The sequence below is a fragment of the Poeciliopsis prolifica genome, unplaced genomic scaffold (genome assembly GCF_027474105.1).
Source record: "Poeciliopsis prolifica strain line A6 unplaced genomic scaffold, Auburn_PproV2 SCAFFOLD065, whole genome shotgun sequence".
NCBI classification, from domain to species: domain Eukaryota; kingdom Metazoa; phylum Chordata; class Actinopteri; order Cyprinodontiformes; family Poeciliidae; genus Poeciliopsis; species Poeciliopsis prolifica.
In genome coordinates, this window is record NW_026562440.1 from 1,017,332 (window position 1) to 1,031,879 (window position 14,548).

Genomic DNA, 14,548 nt, shown 5'->3' on the forward strand with positions numbered 1-14,548 from the left:
CCGTCATTCCTCAGACACTTATAAACGAGCTGGACCGGAGCACAGGGAGATACAGGGACGAGGTCAACCTGAAAACAGCCATCATGTCCTTTATTAATGCAGTGCTGAGTCAAGGAGCTGGAGAGGTACATTGTTGAATCATTGCATTTATTTTCTACTGGAGCATTTTTATTTCACAACTCATAAGACTTAACTCACTTTATTTGTTTTTCTCATGAACAGACCAGTTTGGAATTTCGTATCCATCTCCGATACGAATTTCTTATGCTGGGAATTCAGCCTGTGATCGATAAGCTGCGATCACATGAAAACTCCACTTTAGACAGGTAAGATTCTGCCTCTCTCTTTAAAATGTGCAGTTTCAATAAAAAAAAATATATTAGTAAAAAACAGTTTGAAATTTAAATGGAAATTTTGATGAAAATCTGAGACTCAAAAGTTTTTCCACAACAGTTTTCTTGTAAATGTGTAAATCCAGATTCTTATTCAGAATCCATCACTCTTAGCTTAAACTGTAACGGGACTTCCCAGTAACCCTATTAGATAATGCATAAATATAAACAGTCCATGCAGGATAAGAACTTGAATGCATCATATTTTCAGCCGTTCAATATAATGAAATCTTTTTCTGTGACCCTCTCAGGCACTTAGACTACTTTGAGATGCTGCGAAACGAGGATGAGCTGGCTTTGTCGAAACGCTTCGAGTCGGTGAGGAAGAGAGCCGCCTACCCAAGTCAGAGTAAAGCGTTTTTTACACATTCAATATCCTATTATGGTTTTTCTCTTTTAGGTACATGTAGACACCAAAAGTGCCACACAAGTTTTCGATCTCATCCGCAAGAAGATGAACCTCACTGATGCATACCCGCACTTTATGTCTGTGCTTCATCACTGTCTGCTAATGCCACGTAAGTGTTTCTGTAAAAGGTAGGATTACACAGAGAAGGCAGCGGTTTTACTCCTATACAGCGCACAGTGCTTGTACTCTCCAGTTTGGTGCCAAAAAAGATAAGGGTGTTGACTTTGTCCAGATTAGATGGTCCAGAAAATTGGATAAGCACATTCCCAGCCTAACCGAACACTACGCTCCTTTGGACCGTGATATTTACTTTGTCCAAGGGTTTTTGAAAGGGTTCCCATGTGTGAAAGCTTCTAAACAAATAAGTGTTTTATCTGATGTGTATTTTCTTTACTAATCATCTATCTTTAGTGATACAAAATGTTTGAGGCATTTGTCCTGGTTACTTGTCTCAGACAATTTTGGAGGTGAATTTTCTGGATGTGGAAGTCGTTACAAGTTTTGATTATGGTAGTGAAGTGAACATTTAGTTCACAGTCAACGGCTCTGGTGGGAATGCCTGTGCTCTCTCAAAACCTGTGACATCTGTGGCGTTGCGCTGAGATAAAGCTGCCCACTTCAAAGTGGCCATTGATTGTGGCCAGTCTGAGACATGCCTCTGCAAGAATCATGCTATCTAATCAGCATCTTGATACGCCACACATGCAAGGTGAGATGGATTATCTGGGAAACAGAAAATTGCTCAATAACATAGATGTTGGGAGATTAGTGAACAACATTTTAGAAAAATGGGTTTATTGCATACATAGAAAAAGTTGTGGATGTTTGAGTTCAATTCATGACAAACGTACACGTGATGCGTTTTATATTTTTGTTCATTGGACTATAAGGCATTTTTTCTGTGACGCCATTAAAGAGTAAGAAATGATTCCGGACTCTGACTGACAACTCCTGCTCTTCATTTCCAGACAAGAGAAGTGGAAACACGGTACAGTACTGGCTGCTGTTGGACCGGATCGTCCAGCAGATGGTCCTACAGAACGATAAAGGTCACGACCCAGACATCGCACCGCTGGAGAACTTTAACGTAAAGAATGTGGTCAGGATGTAAGTGCTCCACTCATCCTTTAACACACAGAAATTAATGGGGACATGGAAGGAATTACATGACTGTGGGAGTGAGGAATGCACAAGAGTGCTGTGCTCACTGACAAGCTGAAAGTCACAAAGTTTACAATGTTGGCTCGGGAGGGTTTCTTTTTAAAGTTCATCTGCGGGCTGCGATTAATTATCCGTTGTCATTTTGCTGCACAGGCTGGTCAATGAAAACGAGGTCAAACAGTGGAAAGAGCAGGCAGAGAAAATGAGGAAAGGTGCGTGCATTCCACGACTTCAAATTCAGATTGAATCAACTCGATATTAAGATTATTTCTCCACAACAGAACACCATGAGCTGCAGCAAAAGTTTGAGAAGAAAGAACGTGAATGTGACGCAAAAACTCAGGAGAAAGAGGAGATGATGCAGACGCTCAATAAGATGAAAGAGAAGCTGGAAAAGGAGAGCAACGAACACAAGAATGTCAAACAGCAAGTGGCTGAACTTACAGCTCAACTGCATGAACTCAGCACCGTATGTTTATATCACTGTAAAATAAACTGAAAAAAAAAACTCCTTTCATTTCAATAACATAAGGTTGTTAATTAATTTTCTGTCGTTTTTATAGATGTGCAGCACAAGAGACTTGCGTTTTAACCCTCCTCTGTGTTTTCAATCTGTCCCTGCAGAGACAGGCAGCAGCTGTCGTTCCTGGAGGTCCTCCTCTGCCCCCCGGGCCACCCGGCAGCCCGCTGCCTCCTCCACCATCATTTTCAGGCATGTGCCCCCCGCCTCCTCCTCCTCCTCCTGGTGGTGCCATGCCTCCTCCACCTCCTCCGCCCCCTCCGCCTGGTGGCCCTCCGCCTCCCCCTGGACGCGCACCCATGGGAGGCATCCCTCCACCACCAGGAGCCCCCCTGGGACCATCTTTGAAGAAGAAGAACATTCCTCAGCCATCCAATCCTCTCAAGTCTTTCAATTGGTCCAAGTTGGCTGAGGTGGGAGCAGCAAAGTGATTCAATGGCAACTTATTTGTAAATAAAATGACACGGGGTAAAATGTATACTTTCCTCTGCACAGAATAAGCTGGAGGGAACTGTGTGGATGGATGTGGATGATGCCAGAGTTTTTAAAGTTCTGGATCTGGTGGACATTGAGAAGACATTCTCAGCATATCAGCGACAGCAGGTATAATTTAGGTTCAACTTTAATTAGACACGAACAGCTAATTTTTCTTTTTGCTGTTCAGATATTTGTTCTGCCATTTTTCTTTTCCATCATCTGAGTTCCAACTTTTATGCTTGAACCTTGCTGATCTTTTTTATTTCAACTGATCATATGTTCTGTGTGACTTTATGTGCATGAGTTTAATCAGCACAATCAGCTTCCTGTTCATTTTTTTGTTTTGTTTTCTTGCGTTGCTTGAACATGTTCACTTTTTATTACACAAGGACAACACTATTAAATGTATTTTTTGGAGGATTTGAGGTTACAGACGAACATAAATGGCACATTATTGCAGCAAAATGGAGGGAAAAGCATAATTTTTACTCAACCCTTAAAAGAAACTGAAAAAATGTGCCATACATTTGCATTCAGCCAGCTTGAGGAAAGAATTTGTAGACGCAATCTTCAAGACAGTAATAACTGCAGGCTTTTTTTTTTTTTTTTTTTTTTACAGTTAAGACTGTTTTTCCTTCTTTATGTTCAAAATGGCTCAATCTCTGTTGGACCAGATGGAAAGTGCCTGCAAATATCTTTTTTATTTTTGCCCCAAAAAATCTAAATTTATGTTGAAAAATGTTCTTTGAATTAGATATCTTTATTTGGGCTGGGCCATCCTAGAAAGGTGATGTAGTATTGCCCTGTATTTATGAAGGTTATTTATTGATTACACAAACTTAAAAATGCATGAATGAACTGTTTAGAATTGGCTTTCTTTTAGTTTTAATTATGTTTTTGTTTCATTTCTGCACATTACACATTATTGGTTTGTGGTAATTTTTTTTGATGAGAAATGCTCTCATGCATTTAAGCATGTTTAATGCACTCAACATTACATTGACATTGCATGTAGAATGTAAGAACACAGGCTGAGTTTTGTTTTAGAAGTCAGTTATCAGCCTGATAAAATTTCACAGTGACCCAAAATGGAGACGGCCAACAGACGTTAATGTGCTCAGCATGTGACGTTAATGTGCTCAGCATGTGACAACGAGCACACATTGATCAATTGAACCACTCATCCCGTCTCACTGCTGCTCATCTCATTACTGATTCATTGTCACTGAAGCGTTGAATGAGCTCTGATTTTGCCGTCTACTCTTATGGGCTGCAATCACGTAACTGCTTTACTCATTCTAATGAATGCTTCCATCTTCCCTGCTTCCTGTTGCATTTTAGGACTTCTTAATGATCAATAACACCAAACAGGTGAGTTGATTTTTCTCTACAGTAAGTTTATAGTCTCGTCCAGGTGTTTAACTGTTTGCTTTCTGTCTCTAGTGTTGAGTATTTGGGATATCTGTTGTCTGTGTGTCATGTTTGTGATGTTATGAGTTTACTGTGCGTCTCCTACAAAGCCTGAGAGTTTTAGTCCCTCTTTTATGTTTTGTTGTGTCTCTTCTCACTGGCTTAATACTGCCCAGTTGTTTATCGGATTTATAATTAAAAAGTCACTGATTTATCATTTCCATGTGAAGGCAAGCACAATCTTCCTATCACCTCTGCAACAAAACATTTTCTCACAAACTGGAGGTTTCCAAAAGATTTTGGAGGTTTCTGCGTCTCTACGTCCAGATTCAGCTCTGCTTTGGAGGAGGAAACACCGTTAGTGTTGTCACCAGCCTGTCACCGTTAAGATTTGTCATTTTGCATTTGCACTGCTTTGTGAAGAGCTTGCATCTGTTCTGGGTCTTCCCAAAAATCGCAGTTTAGAGGTTTTCGTGCTTAACATTAGCTTGGAGCATTGTATTAGCCACAGACTTGAGCATAGTCCTGAGTTTTCCTATTCTTTCTTTCTTTTTTTTTTTCCTGGAAAAGTGAGGATTAGTCACTTCAGCATCCTTGCTGGCAAAGCAGTGGCGGGACTCCCCCTGCATAGTAGTTGCAGACGCTCTGTGGACCTTTCTGCTTCACATTTTCTGTTTTCTGAACTGCACCAGAGCCCAAGAACAACTCATCATGACTAAGCAGCCACTGCAGTTACCAGGCCATTCACACCAGAGCCAGATATGTTACCAGCACGATAATGAACCACCTCAGAAGTTTAGTGCATGCTAAACAAAGTCTGGGAACTCTCACCTCAACTCTTATAATCCAGCATAATGGGGAGTGCACTGTGTTCTTGGCGCACCACAAAAGACCCCTCTAAGACCATCTGCTTTCTGCCAGATTTGTAGTATTTTTCTGATCTTGTGGTGTGAGTCTTAGTCTGGTGGAAAAGGGGCTTAATCAGTGTTAGTTTACTATAACTCTAATCTTAACTCTAAACAGAAAGAAGCAGAAGACGACACCTTGAGCTCTAAGAAGGTCAAGGAGCTGTCAGTCATTGATGGTCGTCGGGCTCAAAACTGCAACATCCTGCTCTCACGGTGAGTTCAGACGAAACCGTCGCTGAGCGGAAACAAAGCGTGTTTTCAACTGACTCACTTGTTGTGTACTGCAGACTGAAGCTCTCGAATGAGGAGATTAAGAGAGCCATTCTTACCATGGATGAGCATGAGGACCTTCCTAAAGACATGCTGGAGCAGGTATGGACATGGTAGCACAGATGTATCAAGCAGGAAATGCCCGTTTTGTATTGTACACATTTGCTGCTTTACTGCCAGATTGTAAATATCCTCATTTTGCTTGATCAGTTGCTGAAGTTTGTTCCTGAGAAGAGCGATGTGGATCTCCTGGAGGAGCACAAGCATGAGCTGGATCGCATGGCCAAACCTGACCGCTTCCTCTATGAGATGAGCAGGTAATTACATTTTCTGCCTGTAGGATCCTCTTAACTTGAGAGCCGGGAGCTTCAGGTTGGTGTGACTCAAACAATCGTCTTTGTTGCAGGGAGCACAAATAAATAAAACAACACATGGGTTTCTACTTTGGAGGGAACAATAGCTGAGTGTGAATCACAACTTCTAAATTTGGGGGGTGATTAAATAGAAACAACAATGTAGTACGAGTATTTGAATTCCCAGTTTGCGATCAGTTATGTAAGCTGTTAAAAAAAAAGAACATATAACATGTAATAGCTGCAGAATATATACATTTTTTCAAACAGATGTTAAGAAAGGCTAAAAGAGATTGCTAAAATCGAAAGTTTTTTATTTTAAGAATATGTCAACTTTTCATAGAGACTTGAAAGAACTACGCATGTCACTGTGGTTGTCATAAGCTTCGGATTCCGTAGTTTATTGCTCTTATGAACCCTGCCAAAAATACTTCCACTACCACAAATCTTATGTCATTAAGTGAGATGAATAGTTTTGGTCTTATAAAGGATCTGTTTTGTGGCTTTTCAGTAAATCTATTTATTTCCCTATTCATATTTAATTTCGCCTGCTCTTCGTCTTCCTTTCAGAATAAACCACTACCAGCAGAGGCTTCAGTCGTTGTACTTCAAGAAGAAGTTTGCAGAGAGGATAGCTGAAATCAAACCCAAAATTGAAGGTGAGCAAAGCCTTAGAATGAGATTTAACTTGACTCAGTCATACTAATTGGCATCCCTGGTAAAGAAATGAATTTAGAATGAATTAATCTCTTATTGCAGTAGCATAAGAGATTGAAACGGCATCAGAAAGGATCCATGAGTCTGGACTATCTTTCCTGAACAGAAATTCCCTCTCTCTGTAAAATGTAACCTTGTGAAATGTTATAGAGGACCAAGTGCTGTCCTATTTGCAAATGGGAATGTATAAAGTGTTAACAGCTGGAGAAAATAAATGTGCTCAATATAATGGTGGGATCTTTTTCAGTGTGGGATCGCACTAGTTTTCAATAAAATCTAGGATTTGTTTTAGGCTTTTTCCTTATTTTTACCAGGGTTGCCAGTAAAAATGTCTGATTTTTTTTTAAATTAATCCACACTCCTGTCATTTTGAAGCAAGCTTCCCATTTCTTTGTTTTAGGTCTTACTAAGGCTTCCAAGGAGGTATTACACAGTAGAAACCTGAAGCAGCTGTTGGAGGTGGTGCTTGCTTTTGGAAACTACATGAATAAGGGTCAGAGAGGCAACGCTTACGGCTTTAACGTGTCTTCGCTCAACAAGATTGCCGATACCAAATCCAGTATTGACAAGTACGTTTGTCAGCCATACCACTGACGTTATCGAAGTATGATAAGGAACTGAGAATGTTTTATTCTTCTGGTAAAGCACCATTAATCAAATGCAGCACTCACTCCTTTGTGCCGCTTTAACTCAGGAATATAACTCTGCTGCACTACCTGATCACCATCCTGGAGAAGAAATACCCCAAAGTCCTCAAGTTCCAGGATGATCTGCAGAGTGTGTCAGAGGCAGCTAAAGTCAAGTATGTAAAAAAAATCTTCACAGTCTGCTATTTTTTGTTTTGTTTGTTTTTTTGGCTAAATTGTTCATAAAAATGTTTTTCTGGACTACTGATGAACCCTGGATAGTTCCATCCGACGGCCACTCGCCATTCTGATTTTTTTATTTCGATGGATGCAGAGTTTGAGTTGAACTCGCATCTTTTGACAGCTACATTACTGTGGTGCTCTTTAACCGTTCCAAGTAAAACACACAATGATTGTGTAGAAAACTAAGACTTCCAACTGCCTCCATTCACCGTGATTATGTTTTACTGCACGTATTACTAATTTAAAGTGTTTTTGTGAGTCAGAGTTGTAAAAAAAGAAACAAAGCATAAATAAGATATTTTTTCACTTTTGTCACTGAGATTATTTAAATCTCTTGGCATGGTCTTCATCCAATATATTTCTTTTTTCTATTAAGGATATAGTGAAGGAAGCATCCAATCTTCACAGTCTGCTATTAAACTGGTTTTAAGGATGATCACTCCACTCTGTGGGCAATTATCCACTCTCTCTGTTTTATTACAGCATGACAGAGCTGGAAAAAGACATTGGCAACCTGCGCAGTGGGTTAAAAAGTGTTGAGAGTGTGAGTCAAACATTCATCTTAGTGTTACAGCAGTTACATCATTTTAAATGCACATTTAAAATTTACTCGTTCCTCATTTTACGGGTTTTTTTGTTTGTTTTATTTTACGATTACAGGAGCTGGACTTCCAGAAGAATGGCCCACAGGAAGTAGGTGACAAGTTTGTGTCAGTGGTGAGCCAGTTCATCACTGTGGCCAGCTTCAGCTTCTCCGACGTGGAAGACTCTCTCGCTGAAGCCAAAGAACTGGTGAGTCGATCAGAAAGGGTTGATTTCTGGGGAGAACCACATGTGAGCTGACAGGAGTGCATCACTGTCACTCCGAGACCCAGGCGCTGAAAGCTCTCGTCTGGTTTCCTCTCGGCGCAGCTGTTTCTACACGTTTCGTTGACCTCCATCAGTCACATCTGTAGGAAAGCGAACAGCGGGGGGGGGAAGCATCTCGGCTTCCTGCTGCAGGACCCCTCGCACTTTTTATTGGGTCCAAGAAACAGGAGCACAAGTCTAGGATCATTTCACGCTGTGGGATTACACCTGCCAGCTGCATAAACACGATATTTCATGGATGCTTTTTCTTCCTTAAAGTCAAGACCCAGTGTTAAATAACACAGAAGAAACTTTAGTTTATTGGGTTGATTAAAGTCTTACTGCTTAAAGCCTGAGCATGTTTCCCTTTTTATCTGAGATTATGACATCATACTATTGGATTTATATCTATTTTCTATTTAAAAATGCATTTAAAGTATCAATATGCTGCACTTTTTTCATTTCTTTAAGATGTTAGAAAGACGACCAAAATGATGAAGTGACTGCTTTAAAATCCTTTGAAAGCATCATTAATTTAGCTCATGGTTTTCCTGTCAGAGCTGCTGTGAACATCTCATTATTAAAGATATATATTCTCAGCGTGACCTCGCATCTGGATGCTCTCCTTTTTAACTAGCTGTTCAAAACACCCAACAAACACATTGCCTTAATTTGAGCTCTGGCTCCAGCCCCCGACCTCTGCTCTAATCAGTAGCCGGTCACTTGGGCTTCAAAGCTCCCGACTTCTGCTGCCCTGCTCCGATTTCAAAGAAGACAAACTTAACAAGTCTCCTGTAAAACGGTAAAAGACAGAGGAAGACGTGCTTCTGCGAGCTGCCGCAGTAAATCTAATCCCCTCTCTGTGTTCCTCTTCGCTTTGGTCCTGCAGTTCCTGAGGGCAGTGAAGCACTTTGGGGAAGATGCCAGCAAGATGCAGCCAGATGAGTTCTTTGGCATCTTTGACCAGTTCCTGCAGTCGTTCACGGAGGCTCAGCAGGAAAACGAGAACATAAGGAAACGCAAGGAAGAGGAGGAGCGCAGGGCCAAAATGGAAGCTCAGGTGTGTGACATTGTTGACTGCAAAGTTTTGCTTTAGGGAAATTTATGAACCATTTACCTTTCCACTCAGAAGTCTGAATGCAGTTATGACAGTTTCGATTTTTTTCAAGTGTGAAACGTTCAACAACCAGGTGCAGAGGTTTAAATTTTTGTACATTTTCTCTTATCTGCAAGGGTAAGAACTATACATACAGTACTATACATACAGATGTCCATCTTTAAAAGCTCCAGATGGACATAATTAAGAGAACACCAAGTTGCCAAATTGCAGCGCATAAACGGATACATTGGCAGCAATGTAATAATTGAAGGAAGAGAGGAGGAACAAAATCTGTTCATCAAGTCAGTTGTTGCTAATTTAGGTTCAGCAGATGACCAAATACAAATGAATCTGTTCTGCAGGTTTTATGTGCAGGTAAACAAACACTTTATTTGATCTAAACCAGTGCCATGGTGAAAATGGTTGTCAGTCTCTTTTAAGTTAATGAGAACCCACTTGGAAAGATTTAGAAATGAACTTCTTGTTCTTGTGCGTCTCTAGCTGAAAGAACAGAGGGAGAAAGAACGCAAGGCCCGGAAAGCAAAAGCAAACGGAGAGGACGACGGCGGCGAGTTTGACGACCTGGTGTCTGCGTTGCGGTCGGGCGAAGTGTTCGACAAGGACCTGTCCAAAATGAAACGCAATCGCAAACGGATCAACAACCAGAGCACGGACTCGAGCAGGGAGCGGCCGGTCACAAAGCTCAACATCTAAAACCTCCGTCCCCCGCTCCCTTGTTTTTCCTCTTCAGCATCGGTTTCCCGCTGGGTCAAACTGACCTCCACATTCTTCTGCACCTTCATCCACCACCACCCAGATAGGCATGAATAAATCATGACCTCGTTGCAGAGCCATGCACTACACAACACGTTCAGTAACTTGTCTTTTTTTTTTATCTTATTCTGTTAGATTGCCATTTGAGAGGGCGAGGAAACCAAACGCTGATAAAACTTTGACCAAATCAGATCAGTTTGTTCAGACGAAGCTGGAGAACCGCCTCCCTCCAGGTGTGGGAGACGCTTGTGGTTGTTTGATAAGATCCCTTTTCGTGCTGCTTTTCTACATCTGAACCTATGCACAAACTCAAACGTGCAGCTTTTAGACTCATTCGGAGCCGGGAGAGGCCATTTTGTACAGACTGATTTCATAGATGGAAAGGCGGCCAGATTCAGCTACCTGAGGTATCCCAGACAGACTTGACCCTCTGCTGCTGCAGAAATATCACAGGACCGAGACTCCGCGTTATTGGGACACAAACTGAAAGTGATAGAGAAGCAGGGATTTTTCTATTCATTACTGATGGGGAGCATTTATTATATATGTGTGTATATGTTTCATTTGAACATTCTCCTGTTAAGAGCTGGCCTTGACTGTGTTGGTTTTTCTTTGTTAGGTGGGGTACTCTCGCAACCTGCAGCCTCTCAACATGTATGAGCACTCATGTCATAAACAGCACATATCCAAATATAAGGGTGTGTGTCTGCACACACACATAGAAATGTATAATTCTTATGTTAAATGCCATTTTAAGAACAGAAAAGAATTCTTGAGGTATATTTCCCTACCCATAATGAGAGTTGCCCCACTTTAATGTCTTTATTTGAACAAATTAAGTCTGTTTTCAGCACACTGGCTGGATTTACACTGCATTTAAAAACCCATGTATTGGTAACTATGTATTTGAATTTCAGCTTTGTGAATCGATCCAGCGTCAAAACATCCCCACTCAAGTTTTATAATTTAAATACTGCCTTCCATTTGATCGGATATTAATAATAATAATAATAATAATAAATGGGAGAAATTACGTTTGAGTTTTGTGTTTATTCAACTAACATTTGTTTTGGTTGAAAATCTGTAGCTGAACACCACACGCCGCAAAAATCTTCCACGCTCATATCAACCTGACCTCTGGCTCCATCTACTGGTCGGCTCACTGCATTTTCCAATTTACCCACAGGATTTGACTTTTTTTTTTTTTTTTTTGCTAAATTGCATTTTGTCACGTTATTTTGGCACACAATTCAAACATTTGTTGCTTGTATCTTCTTGCTGCATGCTGTGATATTCCAAACACTTTCATCATGAATGAAGTGAAATCCCCTTTGTCGACGACAACATTCACTTCAGCAGAAACCCGTGGGTCAGCTCGTCTCGCGGCTCCTGCACAAAGCGTGAAACTCCGGTGTAGAAAGCTCGGCCGGCTACTTCCACCACAACTGCCCTGAAGTCTCCGCATCTGGTCTCCTGAAGAGAAACGGAAACGTCGCCATCGGCTCATAAATCACGTTAAAGCTCAGCTTAAGAGACAGAACTGATGGTTTTAAATGAGAATGAAGAGAGCTTAATTTTGCTCATGTGAACTTTTAGTCAAAAATGGGAAGAGCCAAAAATGAAGAAAGAAATTAAAAATGTAAAAAGGAAACAATCTAATCAGCCACAGGAATCTGTTGGATTTAATTTCAAGTTGTTGGTAACCTTTGGTTGGTGGGAACAAAAGAGAGCTGAAATCTACCATATAGATTTTTTTTTTTATTTAGATTTTTTTGGGGGGGGAACAACGGGCCATTTACAGCATTGATTTAGTGTGAATATTCCACACTAAACTGTTTTGCTCAAACATGAAACAGTTTAAGGTCTCAAAGTATTAATTTAATTAAACTTTGTATAATTGTCTTTCCTCTTTACAAATATGCACTAATTTGGTTTTTGCCAATCACATAAAATGCTAATAGAACAAACAGACGATTGTGCTTATAATGTGACAAAATGAAGAACTGTTCGGGTGTGAATACGTTGGCAGAGAACTGTATCTAGATCAAAACTTCTCATACCTCAACAGCTCTTCCTGTAAACTGGGATCCGGTGGCGCCGCTCTGAAACGTCCTGGTCTGGTTCAGCTGGATCAGACCTTTGTGGTACTGAAGAGCAACTCGAGCTGTAACACCTGAACCAGTAGGGCTTCGGTCCACCTGGGGGGAGACGAGGGCAGCACAGATTATACGTTTGAGAATGCGAGTTGTAACTCACTGCAGAGGTGAGAGCTTAAATATGACATCTGCAAAAAGAAGAGACGGAGTAATGGAGAATGGAAAAACAAGATGGATTGGTGGATGAAAAAATGGGTGATGTGAAGCTGGTTTTTCCCAGACTGTGCAGGGACCCTGAACATACCTGAGCTTCGGCGAACACGCAGATGTTGGCGGTGGGCTCAGGTGAGAACTGGTCTCTGCCGTCTGTGAGGATGGTGCCGTAAAGGAACGCCAGGTCATCGCTAACTGGATGGTGCAGCTTCACCTACCCAGGAGAAGAGAAAGGAGGGGGACAATGTGGACAGACAGGTATGTGGACAAGCTCATAAATAGCATCATGCACGTGAAGAGAAAGCATTCTTTCTATTAAGATCCCTGCAGCTGACTAGATTGTTTCCTTTTGAAGTGTAAAAGGAGAAAGTTTCCTACCTGGGATTTAATAGCTCTGGTGACCGCCGTTGCTGCGTCCACCAGATCCCGAGTCCTGGACTCCTTCACATCCAGACCAAACCTCTGTGCATCAACAAAGGCGTAAAAAGCTCCCCCGTAGCTGATGTCCACCGTCACCTCACCAAACCCCTCTACTGTCACCGTCACATCTGGTGTAAAGTCATTTATTCAGTCCTGTGGGACATAAAACCACCTGACCACAATTTGAGTGTAAATTAAAAAAAAAGACCTCCCACCTGTTGCAAAGGCAAATGCTGGCACACTCAGAAACCGCACCGCTCCTGTTCTACCAGCAGAGTACTCCACAAAGGCCTTCACCAGCCCACAGGGGCAGTGGATGTTTACCTGGGTCTCCGGCGACCGTGGCTCCTTCACCAGCTTGTAGTCCACGGCGAAGCGACCCAGGGCGATGACGGCATGTCCGCACATCGTGCTGTAGCCCTCGTTGTGCATAAACAGCACCCCCAGGTCGGCCTCGGGGGTCTCGCTGTCCACGATCAAGGCCCCGTACATGTCGTAGTGACCCCGGGGCTCGAACATCAGCACCTTCCTGAGGTGGTCCAGGTGCTCACGGGCATACCTGCGCTTGGAGAGCACACTGTCTCCTCTGACCTCAGGGTAGCCGGCGACAATGATGCGGAGAGGTTCCCCTCCTGTGTGCATGTCGACCACAGAGAGCTCGACTCCCTCATGAGGAGGAAGCTGCAGCTCCATCTCTGAAATGCTCAAAGAAACAAACAAAAAAAATGCACATAAGGTTTCAGCATCATTTGTACCTGATCAAAGGAAAAATAATACATGTTATCACCAAATAACAGAGTCCACCCTCATGTAGTTTATCTCACTGTAATTCCAGATGATCTGTGAAACCTTCAGAGGCTTGAGAACAGTAGTGGACATACAGCATCCTGAAGACCAAGGGCCACATAGAGGCCCTATGTGAAAAGTTCTGCAGAAGTTTAAAGCAAGGTTCAAATCTTGGAATATTGCCTCCAAGATTTGCCTCCATAATATCCCAAGATTTGAACAAAGCCCTGTTTAGGAGTTTAGTTCAGATGAAAGTATATTTAGGACATGAACACTCTGCACATTCTGTTTGAGCTTGAGCTGCTTTGCCAGTAGAATCTGTAAAACATTTCCATCTCTAGAATGTGCAAAGCTGGCCAAAAAGTTGGCCTTGACCAAAAGTGACAAAGTTAAGGGGAGTGAAGCCTTAATGATTCAGCGGGTCAGCAGGCATTACGGACTGGTCTTTAGCAGAAGACTGCATGCTGAGTTTTCATTTTTTATTCAAAAGCTGCTCAACAACAATAAACCCAAAGCAAGAAACAGCTTTAAAGTTGCAGCAGCGACCAAACAACACAGAAGCAGAGACAGTCACTTCAACACAACAACAAAGAGGAGGAAAATGTTTACCTGATTTTAAAAACAGTTTCTTTGATTCTTGCAAAACTATACAACACTTTTATTCGTCTTCTAGTTATTTTGTTACCAACACAAAACGGACCAGAGAAGATTTGTTTTTAAAAAATGGATCAACAGCGCCACCTGTTGTTCTGGATGACTAGAGGTTTCAGATGGTCAAATGTATATGAACAAAAAAAAAAGATTTTGACACAAATAATAACCATA

At 41.7% G+C, this 14,548-nt stretch overlaps 2 protein-coding genes across 6 annotated transcripts in view; one reads left to right on the forward strand and one right to left on the reverse strand.

Moving 5' to 3' along the window:
• LOC129351219 (disheveled-associated activator of morphogenesis 1-like) overlaps nt 1–11,241 on the forward strand; it is a 46,746-nt gene extending 35,505 nt beyond the window's left edge. For 2 of the 3 annotated variants that reach the window (XM_055020098.1, XM_055020100.1), the window contains exons 7-26: nt 15–125; nt 223–326; nt 644–710; nt 793–910; nt 1,770–1,908; nt 2,116–2,174; nt 2,244–2,431; nt 2,587–2,895; nt 2,978–3,085; nt 4,301–4,330; nt 5,393–5,490; nt 5,565–5,649; nt 5,758–5,864; nt 6,471–6,559; nt 7,018–7,186; nt 7,312–7,419; nt 7,970–8,030; nt 8,147–8,278; nt 9,225–9,395; nt 9,936–11,241. In XM_055020098.1, the coding sequence (XP_054876073.1) occupies nt 15–125; nt 223–326; nt 644–710; nt 793–910; nt 1,770–1,908; nt 2,116–2,174; nt 2,244–2,431; nt 2,587–2,895; nt 2,978–3,085; nt 4,301–4,330; nt 5,393–5,490; nt 5,565–5,649; nt 5,758–5,864; nt 6,471–6,559; nt 7,018–7,186; nt 7,312–7,419; nt 7,970–8,030; nt 8,147–8,278; nt 9,225–9,395; nt 9,936–10,148 (2,466 nt within the window). In that variant the 3' untranslated portion in view covers nt 10,149–11,241. The remainder of the gene's footprint in view (nt 1–14; nt 126–222; nt 327–643; nt 711–792; nt 911–1,769; nt 1,909–2,115; nt 2,175–2,243; nt 2,432–2,586; nt 2,896–2,977; nt 3,086–4,300; nt 4,331–5,392; nt 5,491–5,564; nt 5,650–5,757; nt 5,865–6,470; nt 6,560–7,017; nt 7,187–7,311; nt 7,420–7,969; nt 8,031–8,146; nt 8,279–9,224; nt 9,396–9,935) is intronic. The other variant, XM_055020101.1, reaches the window with a different exon arrangement.
• LOC129351220 (trans-L-3-hydroxyproline dehydratase) lies at nt 11,225–14,444 on the reverse strand. 3 transcript variants are annotated; one of them, XM_055020102.1, is made up of 7 exons: nt 14,333–14,444; nt 13,762–13,865; nt 13,153–13,640; nt 12,896–13,065; nt 12,609–12,731; nt 12,269–12,406; nt 11,225–11,681 (listed from the first exon to the last, which is right to left on the reverse strand). In XM_055020102.1, the coding sequence occupies exons 2-7, from the start codon at nt 13,842–13,844 to the stop codon at nt 11,556–11,558; spliced, it is 1,128 nt and encodes a 375-aa protein (XP_054876077.1). In that variant the 5' UTR covers nt 13,845–13,865; nt 14,333–14,444; the 3' UTR covers nt 11,225–11,555. The 3 variants fall into 3 exon arrangements, with proteins under 3 accessions (XP_054876077.1, XP_054876078.1, XP_054876079.1); XM_055020103.1 differs by lacking the exon at nt 13,762–13,865 and having other exon boundaries at nt 14,333–14,439; XM_055020104.1 differs by lacking the exon at nt 13,762–13,865 and having other exon boundaries at nt 13,153–13,632; nt 14,333–14,422.
• Between the last annotated feature and the right edge of the window lie 104 nt (nt 14,445–14,548).

What these genes read in the sequence shown, in the direction of transcription:
- LOC129351220 (XM_055020102.1), bottom strand. Translation starts at nt 13,844, where the DNA reads ATGTGGCCCTTGGTCTTCAGGATGCTGTATGTCCACTACTGTTCTCAA. An exon ending in ACAGATCATCTGGAATTACA is followed by an intron (nt 13,641 to 13,761) that starts GTGAGATAAACT and finishes TGTTTCTTTGAG; the next exon opens with CATTTCAGAGATGGAGCTGC. An exon ending in CCAGAGCTATTAAATCCCAG is followed by an intron (nt 12,732 to 12,895) that starts GTAGGAAACTTT and finishes TCTCCTGGGTAG; the next exon opens with GTGAAGCTGCACCATCCAGT.